This window comes from Carcharhinus amblyrhynchos, chromosome 9 (genome assembly GCF_965287045.1).
Source record: "Carcharhinus amblyrhynchos chromosome 9, sCarAmb.v2.hapA, whole genome shotgun sequence".
NCBI lineage: Eukaryota > Metazoa > Chordata > Chondrichthyes > Carcharhiniformes > Carcharhinidae > Carcharhinus > Carcharhinus amblyrhynchos.
In genome coordinates, this window is record NC_137332.1 from 5481537 (window position 1) to 5500986 (window position 19450).

General features: G+C 45.0%; 1 protein-coding gene across 1 annotated transcript in view; it reads right to left on the reverse strand.

The window, feature by feature from the left end:
* Positions 1–15730, reverse strand: part of spata1 (spermatogenesis associated 1) — a 47818-nt gene extending 32088 nt beyond the window's left edge. The window contains exon 1 of the mRNA XM_080196488.1: positions 15541–15730. Within this exon, the coding sequence (XP_080052614.1) occupies positions 15541–15579 (39 nt within the window). The 5' untranslated portion in view covers positions 15580–15730. The remainder of the gene's footprint in view (positions 1–15540) is intronic.
* Positions 15731–19450: the final 3720 nt, after the last annotated feature.

The following is a 19450-nucleotide window of genomic DNA, read 5'->3' on the forward strand; positions in this document are numbered from 1 at the left end:
GTCTCCAATCCTTGGGGCATAGCAGGAACCCAGCGTGAATCAGGCTACTGAAACCCCTGGTAGAGGGGTAAATGACTGGGCAGTTCCCCTGTCATTGCCAAGGAGAGGGGGGGGGTGGTGGTGGCCACTGAAGGAGCTGGCATGGGGGACTCCTGAAGAGAAGGGCCCCTTAGGGAGGGGGTGAGGGGCAGGAGTGTGCTCCTGAAAGGGGAGGATCTTTGACCACCCCATAGCGGGGTGTGTGGGGTTGGCTGGAGATCGGGGCTCCCTTTAAAACCAGTGCCTCGATCTCCGTGGAGCCAGTCTTGTGGCATTGTTAGATCCCACTCCAAAAAACATTCAAGAAGTGTGGGAGAATTCAGTGAGAATCTCTCCAGGCTCCAAGTGTGATTGAGCTGAGAACTGGATCACACCGACACTCCTAGTGGGCATCTCACCGATTTTCCCACTGGGAACAGCTGGGGGAATTGCGTCGAAAATGTCACAGCAAGCCACATTCAGAGATATAGTCCAGAATTCTCCAGCTGGTCACGACCCACGGACGCCACAAGAGAATTCGGAACTCAGTCCAATCTCCATTCACTGCAGTGGGACCTGAGAATCTCATTGGTGTGAACAGCTGGAAAATAAAGTTTATTTATTAGTCACAAATAGGCTTACATTAACACAGCAATGAAGTCACTGTGAAAATCCCCTAACCGCCACACTCTGGCATCTGTTCAGGCACACTGAGGGAGAATTTAAATATGTCCAATGCATCTAACCAACCTAATTGTTGGGCAGAAGGGCCTGTTTCCTGAGCTGTGTTGTTCTTTGTTCTAACCAGCACGTCTTTCGGACTGTGGGAGGAAACCGGAGCACCCGGAGGAAACCCACGCAGATACAGGGAGAAGGTGCAGACTCCCCACAGATGGTGACCCCCAAGCTGGGAACTGAACCCAGGTCCCTGGTGCTGTGAGGCAGTAGTGCTGTTCGGATGACCAAAGGCTTTGTCAGACGGGAAGGTTTTATAAAATGTCTTAGAGGAAGAAAGTGAGGTAGAGAGATAGAGAGGTTGAGGGAGGGAATTCCAGAACTTGGGGTCCAGGCTGCCGAAGACACGGCCACCAAAGATAGAGCGATTAAAATCAGGGATTCACAAAAGACCAGAATTGCAGAGTGCAGATATCTCAGAGCTGTGGAGCCCGAGGCAATCACAGAGATAAGGAGCAGCAAGGCCATGGAGAATTTCAAAATTAATACATTACTTAATAGTCGGATCTAGACATTTGGAAGGCGTTGATTTCAGCAGCAGGTAACCTGAGAAAGAGGTGAAGTGACAAAGATGGAAATAGGCTGTCTGAAATATATCAAATAGTCAACTACGCAGGGCTGGGAGGGAAAAAAATCATGGCCCTTGTGCTTCTCCTGTTTTTAGCCTGTTGTGTTATTATAGCGATACGATAGAATCTACAGGGCAGAAGGAGGCCATTTAGCCCATTGAGCCTGCACCGACAACAATCCCACCCAGGTCCCATCCCCATAACCCCACATATATACCCTCCTAATCCCCCTGACACTGAGGGACAATTTATCATGGCCAATCAACCTAAACCCACACACCAATGGACTGATATAAAGACCTGAATCACTTTTCGGGATTGGGTAAACACATTAGAACATAGAACACTACAGCACAAAACAGGCCCTTCGGCCCACAAGTTGCGCCGATCACATCCATACCTACCAAGCCATAGAACTATCTGTAACTCCCAATCCCATTAGATCCCATATACTCATCCAGAAGTCTTTTAAAAGACCCCAGCGAGTTCGCCTCCACCACCACCGACGGCAGCCGATTCCACTCACTCACCACCCTCTGAGTGAAAAACTTACCCCTGACATCTCCTCTGTACTTGCTTCCCAGCACCTTAAACCTGTGTCCTCTCGTAGCGACCATTTCAACCCTGGGAAATAGCCTCCGAGAATCATTGTGGGCTCCTTTGATGTGGCAGAGACACCTGATCAGATTGTCATGATTTTAGTGACTGTCACGCCCCCAAATCATAGTCATAAACTACTTCAATCAAACGCTTACCTTTATATTCAAAGTCTCATTGAACCAGTTACAGTTCCTGGAAATTTCCAACAGCAGGTAGAGGACAAAAGCTGAACCTTTATCCTTGTGAAATCTCACACCTCTCTCACTGCTACGACAAATTACAATCAACAAAACCAAGGATCAGCACAACTTGTCTCCCCAGCCTGGACTCTAGCAAAGGGGGCCAAACTTACAGGGGCACTAAAGGTCACCATCTATCTCCTAAGATGAACAATGGAGTTTGACCAGAGGCACAGACACTGCTCGTTAGCCTGTAACAGGAGAGGCGATGCCCTAGTGGTATTATCACTAGACTATTAATCCAGAAACTCAGCTAATGTTCTGGGGACACGGGTTCAAATCCCACCATGGCAGGTGGTGGGAACTGAATTCAATAAAACAAAATCTGGAATTAAAAATCTACTGGTGGCCATTATCGATTGTCAGAAAAACCCAACTGGTTCACTAATGTCCTTTGGGGAAGGCAATCTGCTGTCCTGACCTGGTCTGGCCTACATGTGACTCCAGACCCACAGCAATGTGGTTGACACTCAACTGCTCACAGGCAACCAGGGATGGACAATAAATGCTGGCCTAGCCAGTGTCGCCCATGTCCCACTAATGAATAAAACAAAATAAAAACTGACACGGAAGTGGGCAACACCACATGACTAAGCTTCTAGTCTTTGGAAAGTTCCAATGTTACATTTCTAGACTTGTAACTCAGTCTGCTTTTTAAATTCCAGCCCAAAAACAAAAACATCAGAGCATTGCTCCAGGCTGACAATAGCTTCACCAGACTTGGCTCCATGAAGCCTGTTTCCAATGGAAGATTCTGGCCATCACTTGCCGAGCATTCCAAGCCTCTGGAACCAGCCTCACCTTTCTGCGTCACCATTAACATGAAAGGAATTCTGTAAACCTCTGCTTCAGTTAGCTGGCCCCACCTGAACTGTAGCTCCTCTGTGAAGGAATCTTCACTGGAACTCTTCAGCTATGAGGAGAGGCTGAATAAACTAGGCTTGTACTCGTTAGAGTTTAGAAGAATGAGGGGAGATCTCATTGAGACATATAAGATGATGAATGGGATGGATAGGATAGAGGTGGAGAGACTCTTCCCGCTCAAAAAAGACAGTAGGACTAGGGGGCACAGCCTCAAGATAAAGGGGGGGCGGTTTAGAACGGAGTTGAGGAGGAACTTCTTCACTCAAAGGGTGGTGAATCTCTGGAATTCTCTGCCCGTTGAAGTGGTGGAGGCTGCCTCGCTAAATATTTTTAAGAAGCGGGTTGATGGGTTTTTGATAAGAGGGGGGATTAAGGGTTATGGGGAGAGGGCGGGAAAGTGGAACTGAGCCACGACAGATCAGCCATGATCTTATTGAATGGCGGGGCAGGCTCGAAGGGCTGGATGGCCTACTCCTGCTCCTATTTCTTATGTTCTTATGTTCTTATGTTCTAACTCTGACATTCTGGACTCTGTCGATCATGTGAACTGATCTCCACATCAGTGGTGTTTTTCCTTCCAAGTTATTCATAGTTGTATAAACTCCTCTTACTTTTGTTTTATTATTATGCGAGTGTATGAAATTGTGACCTCTAATGACTTAACTTCATTAGGGGTTGTGAGCTTTAAACAAAACAAAAAAGATTTGCACGCTTAACATAGAACAAGGAACACTACAGCACAAACAGGCCCTTCAGCCCACAAGTTGTGCCGATCATATCCATACCTACCAGGCCTATCTATAATCCTCAATCCCATTAAATCCCATGTACTCATCCAGAAGTCTCTTAAAAGACCCCAACGAATCTGTCTCCACCACCACCGATGGCAGCCGATTCCACTCACTCACTACCCTCTGAGTGAAAAACTTACCCGACATCTCCATCTTAGATTCAAATTTATATACAACTGATTTATGGAAAGATGTTCTCTACACAGAACAGAAAGTGAAACTAAGACAGAAGCAGGTGAAACACCCCAATGACTGCACGATCAAGTCATGTGACTTGCTTTTAAAGCAATCATACAATCACTTAAATATATAACATGACTATTCCCTGGGTTTGAATGTATGAATAAACTATACTTCTAACTTAATCATAAAGAGTGTTTACTGTGAATCACCAAGAGTTTGAGGGAAACTGCCTATTCCAAAAAAGTAGAATAATTCTGCAGCCAGTTGATGGCGAGAAAGGAAAGTTCTGTTTTGCCTTTCTATCATTAACAGATGGACGTTGTTGGCAGGGTGAAATTCTCAAGTGGCTGATTCTTCTAAAGTTGCAGTAGGCACAATATGAAAATTTTCACCAAGCCAACACTGGATTCTACTAAATTCCTCGTGACAACACACTCATCCTGTGGGCTTTCAGCTGAAGGTTAAAAGAACAGGAGCTGGGAGTTGTGTGCCACATTGGGACATTGGCCAAATCATTGAGTAAATACAAACTCATGTTTAATTCATCTGCTAACAATGCACGTTACAACGGAAATCCAGACAAATGGAGCTACATAAATCTTTCAGTTACCCTTTCCTATATGGTCTGTCAAATCTGCAAACACTCCTCCACAACCTATGACAAATAAAAATATGTTTATGATGTTAAACATTGCATTACATTTTTATTTGCAAGATATTGTCCGCGTTTACAAAGTACGTAAACATGGTCAATCAACAAGACCAGCAACTAAAAACTTTGCAATCATTTCCCAAATAATGCAGTTATAAATTCAGATCAAAGCTAACAGAACTGGCATATGCCTGACTACTGTATCTGTTTACACATTCCGCACATTTTTACTGCTTTGTTTTCATTACAAAAGCATTTCTCTGGAAAAAGTTGTTGATCATGACGTTCTTAATTAAATTCAGTGATATATTTTAAGTTGCTTCTTTGCCAAAAAGCAAGCTTTAATGATATTAGGTTGCATAGCTTAGAGCTGGATTGCGCTGAGGAGAGAGGTCTGATCTTATTGCGATATTTAAGATGAGTCAAGGATTTGATATCTCAGCTTCAGAGGGAAACAGATTAAGGGACATTAGCAGTAGATTCAAGCTATGTCATTCAAGAGTGTACAGTTCCACCCAACACTACTCCTGCCTCAGCTCAATTGCTGCTGAAATGCTCCATCAAGTTATCTCTAGAGTTGGTTTGTCCAAAACTTCCGAAACCAGCTTCCCATTTTCCAGCTCCAATGGGCTCTGACGAAGGCTCATACAGACTTGAAGCATTAGCTCTATTCTCTCTCCACAGATGCTATCAGACCTGCTGAGATTTTCCAGCAATTTCTCTTTTTATTCCCATTTTCCAATCTCTGCAAATGTGATATCCTCCAAGCCAAATCCCAAAACGCAGCAAGTCCCATTCACCAGCCACCCATAGAATTCCTACAGTGCAGTCCATCACGACTGCGCTAACTCTCTGAAAGAGCATCTTACCCAGGCCCAGCCCACTGCCCCATCCATGTAATCGCCCTGTATTTCCTTTAGCCAAACCACCTAACCTGTACAACCTTAGAATGTGGGAGGAAACCAGAGCACCTGGAGGAAACCTACACAGACACGGGGAGAATGTGGAAACGCCAGTCATCCAAGGCAGGCTCAACCTCAGGTCCCTGATACAGCAATGCTAACCACTGTGCCACCACCCACATTGCTCCTAGTTAAGTAGTAATTTGATTTTGTAACTCTCATCCTTCTTTTCATGACTGTCCTCACCCCTCCCTATCTCTGTAAACCCCTCCAGCCAGACAACTTTCCAAGATCCCCACGCTCCTCTTGGCAGCCTGGCTTTCAACTAAGGAGGCTGCAAATTCTAGAATATTCCTCTCGTAAACTTCTCACCCTCATTAGCATCCCCCCTTCCCCTGCAGAATGTGTTTAAAACCCCCCACTCTCTGACCAAACCATTGGTCAGCTGTCCAACATCTTCAAATGCGGCTCAGCGCTGAACTACATTCGATTATTTCTATGAAGTGCTTTGGAACTTTGGAAAGTCACCCTATAAAGGTAGGTTTTTGCTGCATTCTGAGATTAAGAGGCATTTCCTCAGACAAGGGCAAGCGGGCATCCTCTCCCCAGAAAGCTGTTGAGTTTGGGGAGGGGTGGGTCAACTTGAAATTGCAAAACTGAGAACGATCAGTTCTGGGTGCCTGAAGATTGGAGGGTGGAAAATGTTGTGCCTTTGTTTAAGAAAGGCTGCAGGGAAAAGTCTGGGAACTACAGGCCAGTGAGCCTAACGTCTGCGGTGGGTGAGTCGCTCTTTGAGGGACAGGATCGACAGGCATTTAGAGAATCAAGGACTGATTAGGGACAGTCAGCATGGCTTTGAGAGTGGAAAATCATGTCTCATGAATTTGATTCAGTTTTTTGAAGGGGTAACCTAGAAGGTAGATGAGGGCAGTGCAGTTGATATTGTCTATATGGATTTTAGCAAAGCCAGGGACAAGGTAGCGCATGGTATGTTGTTGCATAAGGTTAAATCTCACGGGAAGATCCAGGGTGAGGGAGCCAATTGGATACAAAATTGTCTTGATGGCAGAAGACAGAGGGGGCTTGTAAAGGGTTGTTTCACAAACAGAAGGTCTGTAACAACCGATGCGCCTCAGGGATTGGTGCTGGGCCCACTGTCATTTATATTAATGATTTGGATGAGAATTTGGAGGAGGCATGGTTAGTAAGTTTGCAAACGACACCAAGATTGGTGGCATTGTGGACAGTGAAGAAAGTTATCTAGGATTGCAATGGGATCTTGATCAATTGGACCAAGGTTCTGATGAACGGCAGATGGAATTTAATTTAGAAAAATGCAAGGCAGTGCATTTTGGTAGATCAAACCAGGGCAGGATCTACTCAGTTAATGGTAGGGCACTGGGGACAGTTACAGAACAAAGAGATGTAGGAGTATAGATTCATACCTCATAGAATCATAGGTGGACAGGGTGGTGAAGAAGGCATTCGGCATGCTTAGTTCCATTGGTCAGAATACTGAATACAGGAGCTGGGATGTTTTATTAAAGTTGTATAAGATATTGGTAAGGTGACAATTGGAATACTGTGTGCAATTCTGGTCACCCTATTGTAGGAAGGATATTATTAAACTAGAAAGAATGCAGAAAAGATTTATTAGGATGCTACCAGGACATGATGGTTTGAGTTATAAGGCACTTTGGAGGCTTAGAGATGATCTTATGGAGGTCCATAAAATAATAAGAGGTCTAGATAAGGTAGGTAGTCAACATCTTTTCCCAAAGGTAGGGGAGTCTAGAACTAGAGGGGAGAGATACAAAAAAGTCCCACAGGGCAATTTTGCACAGAGAGTAGTGAGTGTCTGGAGTGAGCTGCCAAAGGTAGTAATAGAGGCAGGTACAATTTTGTCTTTTAAGAAGTGTTTAGAAAATTACATGGGTAAGATGGTTCGAGAGAAATATGGGCCAGACACAGGCAATTGGGATTAACTTGGTGGTTAAGAAAGAGTGGAATGGACAAGTTAGGCCGAAGGACCTGCTTCCATGCTGTAATCTTCAGTGACCCCAACAATCGATTTTTGTTAGCAAACGTACGAAGCATCACACAACTGGGGTGATGAGATTGATGGAGTAAAAATATAGATCCACTATGATCTAAACCAGTGATATTCACGGTGGTGAGGAGTCATTGAGATGGTGGAGAACTTTCATAGGTTTGGGCTGAGGGAGTGGATGTGGGGTGGGGAGAGTGCATCTGAGAAAGGTGGGGGCACAGATACATGGGAGCTGGGGAGGCAGAAGGAGTAAAGAGGGTGGGAGGCTAGACATCAGGGCAGAGAGGGTGAGGAAAAGGCTGTGGGGAGCAATGGGCTTTTCCACAATTGTTTTGCAGGCCCTGTTGAAAAATGTAAAGTTAGTAAAGTTTATTTATTAGTTACAATAAGGCTTACATTAACACTGCAATGAAGTGACTGTGAAATTCCCTCAGTCGCCACAGTCCGGCAACTCTTCAGGTCAATGCACCTAACCAGTATGTCTTTCAGACTGTGGGAAGAAACCGGAGCACCCGGAGGAAACCCACACTGACACGGGGAGAATGTGCAAACTCCACACAGGCAGTCACCCAAGCGGGAATCAAACCTGGGTCCCCGGCGCTGTGAAGGTAGTGGCAGATACTCTGAGCACGTTTCCTACAGGCACCTCTTCCAAACCACAACAAGTGCATGCACGTGCATGTCATGGGACGTATAACAGATGAGTACAGGACTCTCCTGCCAGTGCCTTCATTGTACAGTCAGAGGACTAGGAACCCAAGACTCTCAAGCCTTAATCCAGTGTCAGGGTGACATAGTAGGGGCAACAGGGAAGATATATAATTTAAGTTTAATTATTAGTATCACAAGTAGCTTACATTAACACTGCAGTGAATTTACTGTGAAAATACCCTGGTTGCCACATTCTGGCACCTGTTCAAGTAAACTGAGGGAGAATTTAGCATGGTCAATGCACCTAACCAGCACGTCTTTTGGACTATAGGAGGAAATTGGAGCACCCGGAGGAAACCCATGCAGTCACGGGGAGAACGTACAAACTCCACACAAACAGTGACCCAAGGCTTGTGCTACCAAATAAACCTGTTGGACTTTAACCTGTTGTTGTGAGATTTCTTACTGTGCAAATTCCAATCCAGCTGCCAGCTTATAAAATAGATTAGTTTTCAGTTTGGTAACTTTCATTCCCTGAGACTGTTACCTTAAATAACATTCCAAACACAACAGCTCTAATATTCCCCTTCTTCCCAAAGAGATAAATTCTAAACACTTCCACTTCTGCCCTGACCTGTCTCCCAGGGCGTTGCAATTTCTGGGTGAGTTTCCATTTGAGAGCAGCGGAGGTGGAATGACCAGGACTCAGAAGTAGCAAATGATGATGATACACTGAATGACCTGACTTACTGACAATCACACAACATTCTTGGCGTTGTTATCGGTTACCTTATTCAATCTACTCAGCTGACCGAGACTGCTCCACAAAACCACAGCCTTATGCTTTGTGGATAGGCACAATGTTGTTCTAGACATTTCAAAAGAACAATGTGTTGCTGACTCAATTACTGTCTTGCGGGTTTAGCATTTTTGTTCTTATTCTGTCCAAGACTTATTTATAGTACCAAAGTAAAAACATAATAAACAAGAGCAGGATGGAGACCATTCGGAGCATTGAGACTGCTCCATTGTTCAATACCATCATAGTTGATCTTGGCTCCTCTTTCTCGCCCATTGTCTTTTAACAAGCGTTTAGACAGTTACATGGATAAGATGGGTGTAGAGGGATATGGGCCAAGTGTGGGCAATTGGGACTAGCTTAAGAATTTGAAAACAAAGGGCAGCATGGACAAGTTGGGCCAAAGGGCCTGTTTCCATGCTGTAAACCTCTGACTCATTCCCCAAATCTCCCTGACAGACCAATTATCTGTCAACTTAGCCTTTAATATATTCAAGAATGGAATATCTACAACCTCCTGGGATGGGAGAATTCCAAAGATTTGCAATCTTTTGAGTAAAGACATTTCTTCTCATCTCATTCCTGAATTATTGACCACTTATCCGGAGACCATACCCCATCCCCTGCCTGTTAGATTCCCATTAAGAAGTCTCTCAACACCAGGTTAAAGTCCAACCAGTTTATTTGATAGTAAACCCACGAGCTTTCGGGGTTTGACCCTTCATCAGGTGAGCCCACCCACCTGACGGAGTGGCAAACCCCAAAAGCTTGTGGGTTTGCTATCAAATAAACTGGTTGGACTTTAACCTGGTGTTGAGAGACTTCTTACTGTGTTTGTCCCAGTCCAACGCCGGCATCTCCACAACATGTTAGATTCCCAGCCAGACATTCCGCAGCCAAGGGTTTAAAAAAATGTTTCCCTTTCTCCTTGGCCACCAGTAACATTGAGCATGGCTGGAATTCCCCAGCTGTTCACACCCCGGTGCTGCTGCTGGCAGGGATGGAAAATTTGGCACTCAGCCAAGTCTCTATTCACTGAACAAGAACAAAGAACAGTACAGCACAGGAACAGGCCATTCAGCACTCCAAGCCTGCGCTGATCACAATCTCCTATCTGGATGAACCGCCTGTATCACTTATTCCCCCACCTGTTCATGTGTCTATACAGATAAGTCGTAAATGTCGCTAATGTATCTGCCTCACTTGGCAGTGCGTTCCAGGCCTCCACCACCCCACTGTGTAAAAAAACTTCCCCCGCACATCCCCACTGCACCTTTCCCTCCTTACCTTGAAGGTGTGCCCCTTGTAATTGTCATTTCTGCCCCGGGGAAAAGCTTCCAACTGTGCCCCTCAATTTTATTAACGTCTATCATGTCACCCTTCAGCCTCCGCCTTTCCAGGGAGAACAATCCCAGTTTATTCAACCTCTCCTCAAAACTAATACTAACAGCCAACAGCTAATAAAGGCAACATCCTGGTAAACCATTTACCCCCTCCAAAGTTCTGTGAAAGGTGCTATATAAATGCAGGGTTTTTTTCTGACATATGCTTTAAGAACATAAGAAATAGGAGCAGGGGTAGGCCATCCAGACCTTCGAGCCTGCCCCGCCATTCAATAAGATCATGGCTGATCTGTCGTGGCTCAGTTCCACTTTCCCGCCCTCTCCCCATAACCCTTAATCCCCTCTCTTATCAAAAACCCATCAACCCGCGTCTTAAAAATATTTAGCGAGGCAGCCTCCACCACCTCAACAGGCAGAGAATTCCAGAGATTCACCACCCTTTGAGTGAAGAAGTTCCTCCTCAACTCCGTTCTAAACCGCCCCCCCTTTATCTTGAGGCTGTGCCCCCTAGTCCTACTGTCCTTTCTGAGTGGGAAGAGCCTCTCCACCTCTATCCTATCCATCCCATTCATCATCTTATATGTCTCAATGAGATCTCCCCTCATTCTTCTAAACTCTAACGAGTACAAGCCTAGTTTATTCAGCCTCTCCTCATAGCTCAACGCCCTCAACTCCGGTATCAGCCTAGTAAACCTCCTCTGCACTCCCTCCAAGGCCAAAATATCCTTGCGTAAGTACGGCGACCAAAACGGCACACAGTACTCCAGCTGCGGCCTCACCAGTGCCCTATACAGCTGCAGCAAGACCTCCCTACTTTTATATTCAATCCCCCTCGCTATGAAGGCCAGCATCCCATTCGCCTTCCTGACCACCTGCTGCACCTGCAAGCTGGGTTTTTGCGACTCATGCACAAGGACCCCGAGGTCCCTCTGCACCGTCACCTGCTGCAGTTTTTCGCCCCGTAAGTAATAGTCCTTCCTACCATTATTCCTACCAAAGTGGACCACCTCGCACTTGCCAACATTAAATTCCATTTGCCAGTTCCTGGCCCATTCGCCCAGCCTATCTAGATCCTTCTGCAGACTCTCCACACCCTCCGCGCAATTTGCTGTTCCACCAATCTTGGTGTCATCAGCAAATTTCGACATCCTACACTCGGTTCCCTCCTCCAGTTCGTCTATATAAATGGTAAATTTACTGATTGAGCACTGCTGATTAGTTGCTTTGATACATTTCCAGTAACTTGCACCCTAACCACTTTATTTCGACTAGTTTGTGAAGATGGGTTCCTATTTGCTATAAGGGTATTTACTTTAGGTTAAATTCTGCATCTTACCTCAACTGGAATTCATTTTAATATTCTTTCACAGGATGTGGGTATCGCTGGCTGGCCAGCATTTCTCACCCATCCATAATTGCGCTTGAGAAAGTGGTGGTGAGCTGCCTTCTTGAAACACTGCAGACCATGTGTTGTAAGTACACCCACAGTGCTGTTAGGGTAGGAGTTCCAGGGTTGTTGTCAATCCATATGGTGTAGGTATAGCCACAGTGCTGTTAGGGAGGGAGTTCCAGGATTTTGACCCAGCGAATGAGAAGGAAAAGAGATATATTTCCAAGTCAGGATGGTCAGTGTCTTGGAGGGAAACCTCCAGGCAGTAGTGACCTCCTTGACTTTTTGGTGTCATCCTTCTCAGTTCCATTCTTAATAGAACCATAACTACCTCTCTGCACTGCCAACTTGGCAGCAGCCTTGCTAGCAACCTTGCCTCTGTGTTCAAAGGCATTGGTTTCAAAGTTTACACGAGGGCATGTCTAAACTGGCACACCAAATATTTACTATGGTATCAAGGGAGCATTGCATTGTCTCAACTGTTCTTCAGGTGAACACAAAGACATCCTGTCTGCCTGTTCAAAACAAAAGGTTGTACAGACATTGGAATAGGTGTAAAAAAAAAGAACAATATGCAAGGATAACACCAGAACTCAGAGGATATACTTGTCAACACTGGTTAAATAGGCTTGTGTTCAGTTCTCTCCAGCAAATGATTCCCAACTTGTGATGAAGTGCACTGGTGTGCGTGAAGACTCCCCAAGTGTGCCATGAAAATGGACTCAAAATGATTAAAAATTCATGTAATTAAACTAAAACTAACCTTCATCTTCAGCTCCGACAAACCTCAGGCCTTCCACACGTGGGAAAGAGCCGCACGTGCACAGTTTTAGTTTTTTACATCAGTCAGGCCCATGATCAACGAGACTTGGAGCTGAAGACAAAGGCTCCTTGTGCCCAGACAGAGAATGAAAACTCAAAAAGGCCACAAAGGGAGAAGGAAGACAGATGGAGAGAGGTTAAGGAAATGCAGGAGAGAGGACAGGGAAGAGTTAAAAATGAAATTCCCAGTAAGCGAGGAAGACAGAAGTGCAAAGCAGGACCAATCAAATTAAGAAAAGAAACAGCCTCCAATTGGAGAATGTGTTGCAAGGAAATGGGCTGGGCAGGGGGTGGGGGGGGGGGGGGGTGTGCGGGGGAGGAGCATGGTCTGAACATCATCCCAAAATAAGTTTTTTGCTAGAGGGCAGTTCAGAGAAAATAGGAGTTGAAGAGGAACTTCTTCACTCAAGAGGGTGGTGAACCTCTGGAATTCTCTGCCCGTTGAAGTGGTGGAGGCTACCTCGCTGAATATATTTAAGTCACGGGTAGATAGGTTTCTGATAGACAAGGGAATTAAGGGTTATGGGGAGAGAGCGGGAAAGTGGAACTGATCCACTTCAGATCAGCCATGATCTTATTGAATGGCGGGGCAGGCTCCTGCTCCTATTTCTTATGTTCTTATGTTCTTAGATATGCCTCAAATTACTTTTGCAATATGGAGGTGTGCCCTGATATATAAAGAGTTGGGAACCACTCTCTAGAAAAGAGAAGGTTGAGGGAAGTGAGTTCTTTAACATAAAGGGCAAACATTGGGTGGGATTTTCTGTAGCCCGGTCCCACTGAAAGTCAGTGGACTCTTGGCTGTCCTGCCCCATCCCCCACAGGGGTATGGAAAATCATTGAGAAGTTTCTACCTATCAGCAAGTCCAAAACCCAAGTTCATAAATGAAAGAATCAGCAATGTGTAACTTAGAAAAACATCTTTACCTAAAGCGTGGAACACACTACCACAGGAAGTTGTTGAGGTCAATTGTATAATATGAGGGGAAGCTAAATAGAGAAGATTAATTTGTAAACTTTGATGAAGAGGGATGATAACAGGCTTATCTATTGTGTCTGTTTCTGTGCCGTACTTTGAGCCAGTTTAGCTCAGTTGGCTGGACAGCTATTTCATGATGTACAGTGACACCAACAGCATGGGTTCAATTCCCGCACGGGCTGAGGTTATTCATGAAACTTCTCAACCTTGCCTCTTGCCTGAGGTGTAGTGACCCTCAGGTTAAATCACCAGTCTCAAATGGGAGAGCAGCTTATGGTGATCTGAGACTTACTCGCGCTCAGTGACTATCACTGTTTGCTGTGCAGTTACAGGGACCCGGGTCAATGTCTGTGGGAGTTTGCACATTCTCCCTGTGTTTGCATGGGTTTTCTCTGGATGCTCCAGTTTCCTCCCACACCCCAAAAACATGCTTTTAGGCTGATTGGTGTTACTAAATTGTCCCTAAATTGGATCTCCCTTAACCTGGCGCACATATAATTCCCTAGATTTGCACCCCTTTATTGTGGGGTCCACTAGATATAGACAAAAGTCGTAGGTAGAAGAAGGACTTGAGTAAGGCACTCACTGAGTGTTAAAATGGGCAGCGCGGCTTGTAGGGCCGAAGGGCCTGTTTCCTGTGCTGTGCTGTTCTTTGTTCTTTGAGACTCTGGCGACTTTACCTTTACTCTAAGTCACAGCTTGTGGCTCACTCAGTAACACTCTTGCCTCGAGGTTCTGGGTTCAGATTCTACTCCAGGAATTGGTCAAGGTTGATGTTCCAGTGCAGTACTGGGGGTGTGCTGCATTGTCATGAAATGTTAAACCATCTGCTCCACGAGCCTGGGTAGCTGTGGCTCCCATCTATTGACTCTGTCTACACTTCCCCACTGCCTCTGCAAAGCAGCTAGCATAATTGAGGACCCCGGGCATTCTCTCTTCCACACCTTATTATCCATTAATCAATGGATTAGCTGAAAGATGTGCACAATCTTCAAGCATTCTTTAAAAGCTTCAAAAGATCAAGGTGCATTATTACATGGTGTGACTCAAGAACAGCTTCTTCCCTGCTGCTGTCAGACTTTTGGATGGACCTATCTCACATTAAGTTGATCTTTCTCTACACCGTAGCTATGACTGTAACACTACATTCTGCACTCTTTCCTTTCTTTCTCTATGAACAGTATGCTTTGTCTATGTAGCACGCAAGAAACAATACCTTTCACTGTATGTTAATACATGTTACAATAATAAATCAAAATAAACAAGCATGGCTGATTACTTCAGTGCCTGCAAACCTCTCACCATAACGAAAGGCACTTTACCAATGCATATAATATCCTTTTAACCCTTTGACAAATTGTTGCCTGGACTTGAAACGTCCGCTCTTTTCTCTCCTTACAGATGCTGCCAGACCTGCTGAGATTTTTTCCTGGAATGCTACCTTTGTTTAAACTTGATGTGATGTAGATTTATCTCCAGTTGAAATCAACCAGTACAATTTGACCTGCTGTATGGGAAATATTGGTGCAGAATGACTGGTGGGTTTTTTTTCTCTCTAAAACAGTCACTGGACCCATCACTGTGTGAAGAAAGCAATGAAATGAAGGCAGCTGGAAAGGAAGATCTGGATTCAGTGGAATAATCACGCGAGTGCTGTGAAGTTTCCCCACTTGTTGCAATTTGGGAAATTTAACATTTATTTATCTCACCTTTCCCAATGTTGCCCTACTCCACTGCGACCAAATCATCCTCCCATTCCTTCATTTCTTTTAACAGTTTGATCTTTTCAAAAGTGTATATATTCTAAAGTTTTCTTAACTCCTCATGATTGTAGCTGGAAGTATTCGGCAGCACCAAGTATTCCCCACAAGCTGGGGCAGATGTTACCAGACAGTGATTTACCTCGTGTCACATTGGATAAGACGGTACCAAACTCTCAATGCACTGACTCACCCCAGCGCTCGGAGTTCTCCGGCGTCCTGCCGATCTCATACTTCCCAAGGAACTCCGAAGCTAGAAATGCCTGGGGATTATTCCCGAGTGAGAAAGAGGACATTCCCGATCTCAGTGACTCCCCACCTCTCCTGTAAGCGAGCTGCACTCAGACCCTTTATATCTCAACCCAGCCCAGGGGTGCTGGACAAGCGCTGACACTTGGTGAGTTATGGACAGGAGTTTTGTCCAGTTACATTGCTACATTGGTGTGATTGACAAGTAACAGGGACCATTCAGAGGGCTGCCTGGCTGGGGCTTGTCCAGTTAGAGTGTTACATTGGGAATGATTGACGGAATATTCACCCAGTCACAATTCCCGATTGGTAGTGATTGACTGAGTCCTGTCCAGTGGGAGTGTTACATTGACAGTGAGTGACAGCTGGTTCGAATCCACTTAGATGAAGTGATTGTGAACAAATCACCAAGAAATTCAATAAAGAAATTGAGGAGGAACCTCTTTACCCAGCTAGTGGAGAGAACGTGGGCCTTGCTGCCGTAGATATATTTCAAAGAAAACAAGAGAACAAGAAAGAAGGAAATAGCGAGCAACAACAGTACATTTTGATGGGGAAAGATGGGAGGAAACTCAACTGGAGCATAAACACCAGCATGGAATGATTGGGCCAAATGGCCTCTTTCTGTGACGTATATCCCATCTAATCCTGCATCTATTCCCCCTGTTGGTATGATGGTTAGCACTGCTGCTTCACAGCGCCAGAGACCTGGGTCCAATTCCTGGTTTGGGTTACTGTCTGTGAACATTCTCCCTAGGTCTGCATGGGTTTCCTCCGGGTGCTCCAGTTTCCTCCCACAATCCAAAAGACATACTGGTTAGGTGAATTGGCCGTGCTAAATTCTCCCTCGGTGTACCTGAATAGGAGCTGGAGTGTGGTGACTAGGGGATTTTCACAGTAACTTCATTGCACTGTTAATGTCAGCCTACTAGTGACGCTAATAAATAAACTTTAAAAAAGCTGATCTATTCAATGTGGTTGGTCAAGGAAGACTTCTCCTTTCAAAATCCGTGTTAACTGTTCATTATTAGATTTTCAATTTGATCCTTCAATTGTGATTCCGGATTGAAGAAAAAGTGGGATTGTGTCAATCCCAATCACAAATATGAAATACACCACCATTGTCTCCTTGACACCATTGAGAGTGGCCTAAAATACATGGCAATGTTTGCATGTAGATTTTGCTGGTCTGTTTGAGCTACATGCTCATGGTTGCAATTTGTGTACACTTAAAGTGGCTGGAAGTTGTTATCATGAGATCTACTACAACTGAATAAAACTTTGAAAAGCTCAATGACTTTTTTGCAAGATTTTGTAAACTGGAACAGATTGTTAGTGATAATCGTTCACAGTTTACTTCACAAGAGTTTGAGGATTATCTCATAGATTATCTCAAATATCTCACTGGTATTTAGCATATAAAATCCACGCCTTGTTATCCATTAATCAATGGATTAGCTGAAAGATTATACAATCTTCAAACATTCTTTCAAAGCTTCAAAAGAGCAAGGTGCATTATTACATTATGTGAATAGCTTTTGGGTATCTTATAGAAACACTACCCAACATTCACCTGTATCACTACACTTAAAGGGAAAGTTGAGAATTATGTTTGATTTGTTATTATCTCCAGAAACTTCAGAGATAGTAAAGCGTCAACAACAATCTCAAGTCACTGGAAGAGAAGTGAGGGCAAAACAGTGGTCATTTCAGAAGAAAATCAAAACTTTGCATGTAATTATGCCATGAGTAAGAAATGGTGCCAGCCATAGTTTAAGCAACTTTAGCAACAGATCCAAGTTCTTGAACAGTTCAAACAGAAAATGAACATGCTGACTGTTGTTGTCGTCACAAAATTATTTTTCAGAATCATCTCCAGAAGTACCAACTTCTTTAGTCCCTAGTATTATGAATGCTATTATGAATGGAAGACTTAGTTGAACTTGACTCGCTCGATGATTGTGTCTCTGCTAATATAAGAACATAAGAACATAAGAACATAAGAAATAGGAGCAGGAGTAGGCCATCTAGCCCTTCGAGCCTGCCCTGCCATTCAGTAAGATCATGGCTAATCTGTCGTGGCTCAGTTCCACATTCCCGCCCTCTCCCCATAACCCTTAATCCCCTCTCTTATCAAAAACCCATCAACCCGCGTCTTAAAAATATTTAGCAAGGCAGCCTCCACCACTTCAACGGGCAGAGAATTCCAGAGATTCACCACCCTTTGAGTGAAGAAGTTCCTCCTCAACTCTGTTCTAAACCTCCCCCCCTTTATCTTGAGGCTGTGCCCCCTAGTCCTACTATCCTTTCTGAGCGGGAAGAGTCTCTCCACCTCTATCCTATCCATCCCATTCATCATCTTATACGTCTCAATGAGATCTCCCCTCATTCTTCTAAACTCTAACGAGTACAAGCCTAGTTTATTCAGCCTCTCCTCATAGCTCAACCCCCTCAACTCCGGCATCAGCCTAGTAAACCTCCTCTGCACTCCCTCCAGGGCCAAAATATCCTTGCGTAAGTACGGCGCCCAAAACTGCACACAGTACTCCAGCTGCAGCCTCACCAATGCCCTATACAGCCGCAGCAAGACCTCCCTACTTTTATATTCAATCCCCCTCGCTATGAAGGCCAGCATCCCATTCGCCTTCCTGATCACCTGCTGCACCTGCAAGCTGGGTTTTTGCAACTCATGCTCAAGGACCCCAAGGTCCCTCTGCACCGCCGCCTGCTGCAGTTTTTCTCCACGTAAGTAATAATCCTTCCTACCATTATTCCTACCAAAGTGGACCACCTTGCACTTGCCAACATTAAATTCCATTTGCCATTTCCTGGCCCATTCGCCCAGCCTATCTAGATCCTTCTGTAGACTCTCCCCACCCTCCGCACAATTTGCCTTTCCACCAATTTTGATGTCATCAGCAAATTTCGACACCCTACACTCGGTTCCCTCCTCCAGATCATCTATATAAATGGTAAATAGCTGAGGCCCCAGCACCGACCCCTGGGGCACTCCACTAGTCACCATCCTCCAATCCGAATAGCACCCATTGACCCCCACTCTCTGCCTCCTATTTGACAACCAATCCTCTATCCACGCTAACACCCTACCCCCAACTCCATGTCCCCTGACCTTCTGCAATAACCTCCTGTGAGGTACCTTGTCAAACGCCTTCTGAAAATTAAGAAAGACCACATCCACCGGCTCTCCTCTATCCACCGCCCTAGACACGTCCTCATAGAACTCCAGTAAATTTGTCAGACACGACTTCCCTTTAACGAAACCGTGCTGCGTCTGCTCTATCAAGCAATTCTTCTCAAGATGCCTCGCTATTTCCTCCTTGATGACGGATTCTAACATTTTACCTACAACAGACGTTAAACTAACCGGCCTATAATTCCCCACCTTTTGCCTGGCACCCTTCTTAAACACCGGCGTAACATTAGCCGTTTTCCAATCTTCCGGCACTTCCCCGGAATCCAGTGACGTCTGGAAAATAACCACCAAGGCATCCACTATCACCTCCGCCATTTCTTTCAGAACCCTCGGATGCATTCCTTCCGGTCCTGGCGACTTGTCCACAATCAGCCCCTCCAGTCTGTCGAGCACCTCCTCTCTAGTAACAGTAATGTCATTAAGACCCTCCAGTCCTACCACCTTTCTATCTCTAACACCTGGCAAATTATTCACGTCCTCCTCCGTGAAGACAGAAACAAAAAACAGAGTGGAAATGATACAGAATTAGTTCCAAGAGAAGAGGTTTCCACTGAAGCTCCCAATCATACTTCTTGAGTCAAGAACAGCCAAATTTCAGAATGTCATATACAACCAAAGAGGAATAGGTGTCCTCCTGATT